Below are 11925 nucleotides of genomic sequence, written 5' to 3'. Positions count from 1 at the left end.
TGTCACCCTGCCTTCTATTGAGATATGGATACTCAAGAATCCAGGCGTCACGAATTGTCTGCCACTAGCAGCTGCTTCAGTGCCTTGGCTTCCACCCAAGATGTTGGGCCCAAAGTCAGCTGCAAGGGACTTTGTGAACGGAGTAGTTAATTTACACCCCCGGGAAGAATCGGAACCCTTTGCAATCTCATCACATTGACTTTGCTCAGGATATTTTCACACTTTCAAGAGATCTCCACTGGTCAGGAAATATTAACTTCTTAAGGCCTCAGACAAAATGATTTTAGAATGCATATAATGCCATAAGACTCTGATCACATACATACAAGATGTACTATATACTAAATTTGTATGTAGAAAATGTGTTGGTTAGAATTTTATTTAGTTTTGCTTCTCCAGGACCAATCACTCTCTTATATGACCACACTGACTATTTTTCCAAACCATCTTAAATGAAAACATGCAACAAGGAAATACTGACTAATTTATGGATGTGAAGCCAATAAAAAGGGCAGTTCTGAAAGTTTTTTTTTTATTTACTACCTTCAACAGCATTTACCAAATTAAACATGCACACACACACACACACACACACAGAGTCACATCTGATGAGGTATAAAATTGTCCAGGCCTCAGCTGGGTGAGGTGACAGTCATATCTTTCTATTCAATATGTTTCTTGATTGGGGGACTTGTAAATGCTGTATTAGGCAACTCAATTATTTACTTTTAAAATATGGGTTTTCTTTAAAAATTTAGAAGAGATTATGAATTCTATCTTCATTTACCTTTGTATTACATTAGGGGAAGGCCAATAAGTCAGTTGAGAATTGGCTATTCAATCAGCAAGTTCAAGAGAACAAATATGTTTCAATCCCCATCTATTATAACTGCCACTTTGTAGTGTTTATGGTTGTGTTGATATTAATCATATTATTACTAATATTTGTGACAAGTTGATCTTTGAATTTTGTAAGAGACCACTTCTCAAAATTTTATAATTGAAGACCCACACAATTTTGAGCATTTATGACAATCCGTTAAAAGCTATAGGTTTTCCATATGTTTAGGGAGGCATTTCCCCATCTGTGCTAGGTTAAATCATGAATTAAATGCCTCTGAATTAAATCATGAAACACCTGTAGTTCACTTGAATTGAAATCTCAAAGAAATTTTTTCATCTAGTCCAGATTGCAATATGAGCAGGGGAACAATGTATAAAGGCATAGTATGTGAAGAAACTAAGCCATATTTCTAATACTCTAACAAAGCAATGTACATCATCTGTTGTGGCTACTAATTAATGTCTCACTCTCCAGATTATTTTGCTTTCTTTCCTTTTTTGCCTCCCTTAGAGAAAACCAGATGCCTACCTCTCTCCTTAGAGCAGGAAATATTCCAGGAGTGGGTTCCAAGCTGGAAAAACCCTGGTATACACATGCTGTATTCAACCTCCTTTCCCAGGAGAGCTGATCACACACCGCCTCCCCCCACCCCCCACTCTGTTCACAATCTAAGTCTTCACCTCAGAGGTCTAGCACTGGGGTGAGGTGCCAGGGAATCAAGTCTACTCAGTATAGACACACAGTGTGTCAATCAGCACCTGCCTATAATTCAGAATTGTATCCATCCTAAAACAGGAAGGAAAAGGGGTGGAATTTGTATAGTGAGTATTGGAATCATGTCCTTTCTGCTGGCTGTGTGATGAGATTTGATTTCTTCTTGGTACCTCTCCTAAGGCCTGCAATGGATCTTTTAGAAATCTGATATTCCCTTCAATTGGAGACTTCTGGAAACCCCTTGGTTCCCAGTCTGCCTGGAAAGCCAGTCTGCCTGGAATAACCATAGACATTGGAGCCTTGAGTGACTGGCAATAGCCCTGCCTACATTTCCTTCTACCCCCTCCACTCCTCCCACCAAGATCTTTTCATAGGTCATAGTAATTCAGTCTGGTAAGGACTCTGTAACTCATGGACTTGACAGAAAACCAGAATAATAATTGCTATCTTTCTAGATGTTCATTTGGTTGTGGGGGGAGGTATAAAAGCTGGACTAACCACAGGATCATGTTAGTGGATATTAGATCTGCTCACAGGTGACTCTCACACAAGTGAGGATAAGGCACTGATAATCAGGTCTGTGATAGTTGTCTTCAGTATCATTTCATTTTGTTAGCCACTGTAGAAGTCATACTCAGAAGCTATTAAGCCAACTGACTACCAACCCAAATCCAGGAGAGGCAATAAACTACACAAAACTGAAAGGGTATCCAGCTATAGTAGAATTCCAATAGAGAAGCAATTGGAATTTAAGATGTCTCAGAGAGAAGGTTTTAAGAAAGGTAGGTTAAAATCATAACAACAATGGTAGTAGCAGCAGGAACAACACTAAAATAAAACCACTAGCATTTATTGAGAAAGAAGAAAAGCCAGAAAGAGAAAATGTGAATCAGGAAATAACCATAGACATTGGAGCCTGGGACAATATTATTCATCCCATGTGTCTCTGGCATTCCCAGGCCCAGTATAGGAAACTGCCACCCATTTGTGAACCAACTGTAATGGGTGAGAAACTGAACCAGACTGAGACTGTCATATATAACTATAAAAAACAAAGTACCCCTCTATTTCCATAGTCTTTTATCCAGCTCAGTGTGTCTACCAGCTGTTGACTCACTATGAGGTATAAATAAAATGAAGTAAATCACCACTTAAGATTGCCTCTTGTTCTTTCTTTAAAGAAGTATCATTCTCCTCCTAATAAAGAAAAAAAATGGGAGGAAATGAGCTAATATAATATAAAAATTATGTTTTTCCCATCCACCCAACATTGCTGCCTCCCTTTGATGTACAAGTAGCCAAGTTTATCCCTTAGAAAGTTGTTAAAAGTTGTTGTTATTGACAGAAACCCTACATGGTGCACTACTTCTCCATAAAGGTCTTTCTTCTGCCTCCAACAACTCTCATGGCCCCTTCCAAAAACCTCCTGGTGGGAAATTAATATATTTAGGAGAAAGTCTCCAACATCTGCTTCCAGTTTCGTTGACATCATCTTGCTTTCCAATTTCCAATTTTTTTCTCATTTTCTCTTTCACAAATTGCTTTTTTATTTTATTTTTATTTTTACAACTAAGCTGTTAGTGTTGTGCTTTGGAAATAGGATTAGAAAGGGATGAACAAAGACCTATAAAAGGAGAGAGAAAGGGGAAAAAAACAATATATTTTCATTTCCATATGGTTATGAACCTTATGAGTTATGTAAGCCTCATGTTACAGAAGTTCTTCAGCTATTTGGGGGCCCATTTCTCTATACTGGGAGGAGAAACTGCACTTCCATTCTAATAGTCTCTGAGAATCAGATTTCATTTCTTACTCTTTCTTCACCCTCTCACTTAAGTCATAAAATTTACCACCTCGGGAATCATTTATCGATTTCCAACCTTCCTTTCCAAAACAGCACTGTAGTTGTCTACACACGTATTTTTGCAACTGCATGAAACCTTGCTAAAGTAGAGCAAGGTGAACATATTCTCACTCTTCCTTGTCATCCCTCTAATCATTTAATTGGAAATAAAATCCCAGGGAAAAGAGAGCCAAATGCAGGCATAAACTCATTGTTCCATGTGAAGCAGATAAGCTATTGACTGAAATGCATTTTTATAGTACTGTCTCAAGCTGAATAAGTGCCTCAACCCTTCATTTAGTGAATTCCAGTAAGTAATAATGCAGAGTGATTTCCAAGTAGTTTTTGGCCCATAAGTTTCTAGAAAATAAGTAATTTGCTCCTATTGTCATGGAGACAATTATACTACTAAGCAAAATATGTACCATGAAATACTAGGGGAAAAAAAAACTTCTAAATAGGAATTTTAAGTTAAAAATGGGTAGGCTTTTGGTTTATTGTGATACCAGACATTTAAAACCTAAGGTAGAATGTTATAAATTCTTTTATTTAGGGGTTCATTTATTTATTTTTGGCAATAAATGGGGGAACTAAATAGGTAGGAGAAATATGAAAGTGAGAGAAAATATAATTGGGTGGTCAGATTCTTAACATATCTTTTCCCTCTTTAATGTAGCATCTTAATCATTTCCTAGTTTAAGATTTGAGATTTGGAAGGTAAAACTATACCATCAACTTAGTCTAGATTTCAGTATCTCAAAGGAGACATAAGTATAGTCTATATTTAAGAAAGTAAAGGGGGGGTGGAGAAAAATGCCCCCTATTTAAAGTTTAAGTTCTTCTAAGCACTCACATTCTGGAATGGTTACTTTAGATTTGCATATATAAGATAATTTTTAAAGTGGCTTTCATGGGCAGATGACTTTTCCTGGAAGAGGGAAATTCTTATTCTAGGACTAAAGCAAAAGAAGGGTTTGGTTAAGGAGGGTTCTGTTCAACAGTGTCATAGACTTTGGTTCAGGGTCTTTAGCCCCACTCCACCCCTGACACTTTGCTGCCATCAGACTGTATTCCCATGGGACCACAACTATTTCACAGTTACTTCTTTATCATTCTTTGCTGTTGCTTATACTTGTGGCTTTCTACCCTTATCTTTTGTAACTTCACTTCAAGTATCTGATCACTATTATTCAGTTGTAAGTTTACAGATATTTGAGGTAATTCTTTTGACATTTCCGATTTCCCACACTTAAGAAAATGGTGATTAAAGGAGAAAGGATGTGGAAGAAAACCAAGAGAGAGAGAGCAATAAATGAAGCAGCCAGTCCTTAAACAACTGGCTAGCAACAGTTGCAGATTCTTATATACAGATGTGCGAGCACCCTCAGCCTTGGCCAGGAGTCACCTTTAGCTAAACGAACTGCACACATGAATAAAAGGAATGATCGTTTAAGATGAAAGAGAACTGCAGTTTAAGAAGCTTACTTTGAAAAGTCAGTAGCATACCCGGAAATTAAAGGAGACTCCCCCAACCCCCACTCCGCACCCTCCCTCCGCCCAATAGAAGGGGCTTTTGCAAGGCAAGTCTACTTTCCGAGAGTCCCAGCTTAATCCTGAGCAGAGGCTGTCAGACCGGAAGGACTCAGAATTTATGGGGGCAGAGGTGGGGGCGAGCCAGGGTTCGATGAAATAAGGAGACAGAAAAAGAGGGACAAGACCCCAAGGCAAAGAGCACGCAGTGGGAAATTCCCTGTATATGTATTTTTCATTTCTACTCAGCAAGATCCTTTCTTCTCACCGGACAGCAGGCACCAGTAAAGAGCGATGTTTAGCGCCTGACTGCCCCTCTGGGTTCCAGAAGGAGGTCTCAGTGGTGTGAGAGAAACAAACTAACACGGTATGCACCTTTTCCTTCTAAGGAAGTCCTCCCTTCATTTACCTTATTTCATTACTGGATAAAAACGTAGTTGTCTCCTTACGTCGTGGTTTTGTTTCGCCTATTTCAAAGGACTAGCGAACCAACTTACCCTAAAGTTAACAGATTGCCCTCTTCAATGTACAGCTAGGCGGGGCCGAGGGAGTGGGCATCGATACCATTCCAAAGCCTTTCTTCCCTTAGGAGTGAAGAGTTGAATGGCAAAAAAAAAAAAAAAGAAAGAAAGAAAAAAGAAAAGAACCCTGAGATCCTCTGGGCGAAAACGTGTTGCAGCCCGGGTTGAAGGAGTCAACTTGCAGGCTGTTAAGGACCTCAAGTCATTAGCATCAGCTGCTTCACTAAAGGGGTAAGCCAGCGCCTCTAAGTGGCTTAACGCACAAACGAGGCTCCCGAGACCGCGGTGGAAACTCCATCCACTCATCACCCGCTGGAGGTGAAAGTCTCTCCATAGCCCACTTCGGGAATCATTTTTACTTGGATTCACCCTCACTCCCTCTGCCACCCCGAGGTTTCAGAATACCTCTGCTCTCATCGTGCAACACACTCTAGGGCTATGTAGAACGAGCCAGGTAGAGAGCTGAACAGTCTTGAGTCGAGTTCAGCTGGATTCTTCCCACTCATATCCCCTCAATCCTTCTCAATCCGCGTAGTTGTGTCCTGGGAGCAGAAAACCCCTAGAAACCCTTTTCCGAGGTCTAGTAGCGCCCCCACTCTTTTCCCCTTACCCCAAGTGCAGGTCCAACTGTCGGGTGAGCCAAGTTCTCACCAAAGCGCATCCTTTCAGAATCTGGAGTGGAGGGGCTTGGTAGAACGAGCGCTCCAGGAGAGAGCGGGTGTGCTGCCTCATTCCCAGGCTACTAGCTGCGCAAATCTACCGCTGCTCAATGGCCAGAGAATCGCCCAGATTAATTCGCAACCCCGATATCCTTCACAGAAGTTAGACTCGGGAAAAGCGTGCGGGTTCCGTGAGCGCGCTGAGTGGCGCGCTCTCTGCCAAAGGTTCTCCAAGTGCCAAGACAAACGTGAGAGGCCCTCTCTGCGTTTTTGGTTATTTTTTTCTTTTCTTTCTTTCTTTTTTTTTCTTTCTTTTTATTTATTTATTTATTTTTTTTTTTGGTACTTCTCTTTCCGACCCTGAAATGATCTGCCCCTCTTAATAGTCCCAGAGGGCCCAAGCTTTAAAAAGAGGCAGGCGGGGTCGCACTCCGAGAGATTTTGCCACTTGGGCGAGGTGCTCAGGACCTGCCGGGTTTACCGAGGCCTGAGAGACCGCAGTGAGGCTGGCGGCGCAGGAGGGAGCGCCCAGACCAGTAAAGAGTTAAAGGGAGGGGACGTGGGCTGTCACGCGTCATTGGGCAGATTATGTGCAGCAAACAAAAAGTGTGTGTCTGCGTGCCAGTCAGTCACTGCATCGGGTCCATCTGTACAACTCTCTCCTCTCCTCTCTCTCTCTCTCTCTCTCTCTCTCTCTCTCTCCCCCTCTCTCCCTCTCTCTCTCTTCCTCTCTCTCTCTCCTTCTCTCTTCTCTCCTCCTCTCTCTTCATCTCCCTCTCATCTCTTTAGGCTGAGCGTAGAAGACAGCAACACCAACATCTCTTGACATGGAAATACACTGATACAATAGACAAGAGAAGCCCTGGATTTGCATTTCCCGATTTCAGGTGGCCTTATCTGGGCGATTCAATCCTGATCATAATCCTGGTAAGTCTGTTTGCTCTGATGTGGGAGGGGGATGGGAGCAAGACAGGTTTGGTGGGAGAGTAAAAAAAAAAAATTATCCTGTCTCCTCATTATACTGGGGAGGGGGGATAATTCTTGAGAGGCTCTCTGCCATCAATAAGATTATACAAAGGGAGGAGCGGGTGGGGAGCACTCTGCCGGAGAAGCGAGCGACTGGGGAGCGCGCGGCCACCAAACAATGCCTGCCTACGGGGGGTGGTGAGCTGCCGGCTGCAGTGGGCTTTTGGCAAGTGCCGCCTGTTTTGGTAGGATCTCCGGGTTGCAAAAGAACCCGGGGTCCACGAGGAGGATGCAGATTTGTGAAAGATTGGGTGGCAAAGACGGCCGCGCACGGGAAGCCCAGGCTGTCGCGCAACGGTTATTGTAACCGCCTGGAGGCTCGTGGCGGCGGCCGCAGCGACGCGGGCCCCTATTAGAGCGGCGTAGCGAGGATCTTTTCACCGTATTGTTAGGTAGAACTGCATTTTAATGATTGCGTCCCTGCTGTTGCCCGAAGTGACGGGGCGACCTCCCGGCACAATGAGACGCTTGTGTGAAAGACACTTTTAAAAGGAAGAGAGAAATTGGGGCATAAAACTCTGAATTGAGGAAAATGAAAGGAGAGAATAGGGTTCTGTTGAAAAGGAGAGGACAGTTTCTGAAGGGTTTTTTTTGTGTTTTTTTTTTAATGTCTTTAAATTTGCATTTGGACATCAGAAAGGCCACGCTGTGTGAGGTAAAAATGTCCAGGGATAGATGTTATAGCATAAAAGTTTTTACAGTTTGTGGTTATTTCCCCTCATATCTGTGTGGCAGATATAGCCCCATACTTGACATTTGTGGGATGTAGTTGGATGAATGGAAAAGGAAGGTGATCAAAGTTACAAGCTCTGTTAGTTGGAGAGGGAGCGAAAAGCACTATCTTGCAACTATATTTGCAAGATTAATTGGTTAACAGGAGCTAAAAATGGGCATTACTAATATTATTTCAGAATGAACAATTTTGCAGGAGAAGAATTAAGTCTGATCTTTTTGCTACCTAAGTAATACATTATAGGCATAAATTACTGCCTATAGCAACATTATTAGAGAAAAACCAACTTGGGGGGATCTTTTTCTCAGTCAGAAAGAGTGAATGATATAAGTCAAAGCCAGTTTTAAATTTAAATACTTGTTTTCTTAAAATAAGCCCTGTAGGAGATATCCAGTGGCAAAGGGTGGACAGTGTCTCCTTATGACAGCTTAATAAAGAGTCCTCCCTCAGAGCATTACTTTCTAAATTGTTTTGGATTAAACAGCTGGAGAGCCCACCAAGGTCTACTCAAACAGAGATGCCCTCTCTTGCCCAGACCAGTCCTACCTGGTGGAGCAAGAATTTACCAGTCATTACATGGTTGGTATTTCAGACAGGGGGCACTTCAGGCTGTTAGGGACTGCCAAGAGGCCAGTCCTATACCTGCTCACTTCACAAGGCACATGTGACTCAATCCACCCCCTTGTATAACAAGGTAACTGGGATTCGCTCTCCTCCATAAATAAGCATGCCGAGAAAAAAAATAATTACCTCCACTTGCTGCTTTTAATTAAAGCCTCAGAGGGACAGTGTTGGATTATGGTAATGAGTAGACATACGTCCCTTCTTGTAGGCTACAGAGAAAGGTTAGCTCACACGGAATCAGTGGTCCTGACAGTCCACTTGAAATCCATTTGCCATGCTCTGCTGTCTCTGCCTGCTCACTAATGCTGCTCCCCTTTCGAAAGAAAAATCAAATCAAATCATACACAGAGCCCTCTCCCCCCACCAACCACCACCACCAGTTCAGTACATTGACGAGCTAAGAGACTTTCTCCCAAAGGTTAAAAGTTTCTTTCAGTCTGGAAAATCTAGTTGTTTTTTTTAAATCCTATTGTTTTCTGCCATTTTCTCATTCCCAAATTCTGCCCACCCTCCTCTTAGATGGTGCAAAGCCAATTTCCTCTTTCCTTAGCCTATTTTATTTTCCCCCTAGTTATGAGTCCACTCTGAGCTCTCACCACTCCTATTTTTTTTTTAAAGGAAGTGAAAGTGCTCCTTAGTTGGCATCTTCAAAATGTGTCAGACCTAATCTAGTACTGGCCTTTTTTCTGGAGCTATGGAAAATTTCAAGAAAAATCTGTCCTATCAGTGAAATGTTCTCTCTGGATGCATAGAGGTAATAAGAGTAATATAACTCGCTTCATTGTCGTGTGTATCTGTCTCTAGTGATGGAGGATTCAGGCATCCAGCGAGGCATTTGGGATGGAGATGCCAAAGCTGTCCAACAATGTCTGACAGATATTTTTACCAGTGTTTACACCACCTGCGACGTTCCTGAGAATGCTATATTCGGTCCCTGCGTCCTGAGCCATACCTCCCTGTATGACAGCATAGCTTTCATAGCTCTCAAGTCCACTGACAAGAGAACAGTCCCTTATATCTTCCGGGTAAGTCATGGCCAATGCTGCTTAGGCTTAGGCTATGAGGGTAATGTCCTGTTTAAAACAGACTACAAATCATTCTAATGAGAAGCTGAAAGGGGTTCTGAATGTGGAAAATGCTATAATGGGAGCCATCCTATTTTACACACCAAAAATTAGGAAAGGAAAATTAAACTCAAATTACTGTCAGTTGATTTTCTGGACTAAATGAAATTTGATTTTGAATGCCAGATAGGCCTAAATCCATGCCTCTGTTCTGGGCTTTCCTGATCATGAACATAACTTCTTAACTCTTTGGGATTTTTCACTAAGGTTGAGTCTGTTTGCATATAAAAGCCAGCTTTAAGTGTTTCCTAAATAAGTATGCTGTGTATTTGCTTTCCAGTGTGGGATGCCACCTCTTTCCTTAAGTATTACCATTTTTGGTTAAGAGTTTGTATTGAAATAAAAATGGTAATGGTTCTGACAAAACAGCATAAACCCATTTTGAGTTAGAAGATTAAAATCCTCTCACTTCCTATTCTTCCTTTACAAAGAAAATTATTAATTGCTTAAGCCAACATTAGGAAGAGAAATGAGCATTATGGAATATTTCTAGGAGCCCAGCTTACTTTTTATATCCAAAACAAATAAAATTCCCCATACTTTTATTACGTGGGATAATTTAGATATAAATCTGCAGAAAATTAACACTAACTTGAATTGTAAGAGGAAATTTCCTAATTTGGAAACATATTCGGCCAATGTATGAAAACAACTACTTGAATCATCTATATGTACGATGCAGCATTTCAAGGACGGTTGTTTTGCATGTTGGTTGCAAACCCAAGGATAGGTGACAACCTGGATAAAGTTTGTGGAAGTCTGACGTTAGATAATTCTTTGGAAAAAATGGAAGATACGAAATGGACCTGGTTCTCCTGGCTCCAGCTCTCATAAGGGTTCCCGTTTCCCAGCAAGCCTCCGCCCCTGATCCTCCTTCTTGTGTTTTGCTTTTTTCTAAACTGCAGGTAGACACTTCAGCGGCAAATGGTTCCTCAGAAGGTCTTATGTGGCTGCGGCTGGTCCAATCAGCCAGAGATAAAGAGGAGCAAAATCTCGAAGCGTATATCAAAAACGGACAGCTCTTTTACCGATCTCTCCGCAGGATTGCCAAAGACGAAGAGTTGCTAGTTTGGTACGGGAAAGAACTGACTGAGTTGCTCTTGCTCTGCCCCTCTAGGTCCCACAGCAAAATGAATGGTAGGTTGGCTCAAGACTTGCGTGTGGGCCCTTAGATAGCGGGAAAGTGTCGCAGGGAGCGGAGGGAACTCATTCTGGGCTGTCACGTAGGAAGCCTCTGAAATACAACCCTTATAGTCCCGAAAGAAGCTGGGACTGATAGATGAGGGTAAATCGGAGAACATATGCTTGATTTCTACACCCCCCCACCCCTCCTTCCTCTGGGCCCCAAATCAGGAGGGAAAATTAGACCAGATCAGACGGGGTGTTCTGGCACTTAGGCCCTGAAAGATGAAGGTGGATCTGTGAAGGGGGTGATGGCAAACTGGAGACGAAGCTGTGTAACCATGTGGTGTGCGTGTGTGCGTGCGTGTGTGTGTGCGTGCGTGCGTGTTGTGTGTCATGTCTGCTCACCAAGCAGGGTCGTCCCCTTACACATGCCTGGAATGCAGCCAACGTTTCCAGTTTGAGTTCCCCTACGTGGCGCATCTGCGCTTCCGTTGTCCCAAGAGACTTCCCAGCGCGGACATGAGCCCTCCAGACGAGCAGAGCGGCGGCGTGGGCACCAAGGACCACGGGGGCGGCGGCGGTGGCAAGGACCAGCAGCAGCAGCAACAGGAAGCACCGTTGGGTCCCGGCCCCAAATTCTGCAAAGCGGGTCCCATTCACCACTACCCGGCGCCCTCTCCCGAGGGCAGCAATCCGCCTTCTGTTGGCAGCGGCGGCAGCAGCGCGAAGCCCTCCACGGATTTTCACAACCTTGCCCGGGAGCTGGAAAACTCCGGGGGTGGCAGCAGCTGCTCGCCAGCCCGGAGCCTCAGCTGCGGCAGCGGCGGCGGCGGCCACCAGGAGGCGGAGCTGAGTCCCGAGGGCAACGCCACGGGCGGCGGCAAAGGGAAGAGGAAATTCCCCGAGGAGGGGGCCGAGGGCGGAGGCGGCCCGGGGCTGGTAGGGGGCCGGGGCCGCTTCGCCGAGCGGCCCCTGCCCGCCTCCAAGGAGGACCTGGTTTGCACGCCGCAGCAGTACCGCGCCTCGGGCAGCTACTTCGGCCTGGAGGAGAACAGCCGCCTCTTCGCGCCGCCCAGCCCCGAGACCGGCGAGGCGAAGCGCAGCGCCTTCGTGGAAGTGAAGAAGCTGGCCCGCGCGGCCGGGCTGCAGGACGACGCGGCGGCGGACACGGCGGGCTCCGCC

The 11925-nt window shown here is 44.1% G+C and overlaps 1 protein-coding gene across 1 annotated transcript in view; it reads left to right on the top strand.

Moving 5' to 3' along the window:
- The first annotated feature begins 6797 nt into the window (after positions 1 to 6797).
- The window catches only part of PRDM8 (PR domain containing 8), a 6745-nt gene continuing 1617 nt past the window's right edge, over positions 6798 to 11925 (top strand). The window contains exons 1-4 of the mRNA XM_012724010.1: positions 6798 to 7038; positions 9299 to 9519; positions 10524 to 10755; positions 11156 to 11922. Coding sequence (XP_012579464.1) covers positions 9301 to 9519; positions 10524 to 10755; positions 11156 to 11922 — 1218 coding nt within the window. The 5' untranslated portion in view covers positions 6798 to 7038; positions 9299 to 9300. The remainder of the gene's footprint in view (positions 7039 to 9298; positions 9520 to 10523; positions 10756 to 11155; positions 11923 to 11925) is intronic.

The sequence above is a fragment of the Condylura cristata genome, unplaced genomic scaffold (genome assembly GCF_000260355.1).
Source record: "Condylura cristata isolate star-nosed mole 26May11 unplaced genomic scaffold, ConCri1.0 scaffold00012, whole genome shotgun sequence".
In the NCBI taxonomy this organism is placed as follows: Eukaryota; Metazoa; Chordata; class Mammalia; order Eulipotyphla; family Talpidae; genus Condylura; species Condylura cristata.
This window is presented reverse-complemented; position numbering and strand designations above follow the sequence as displayed.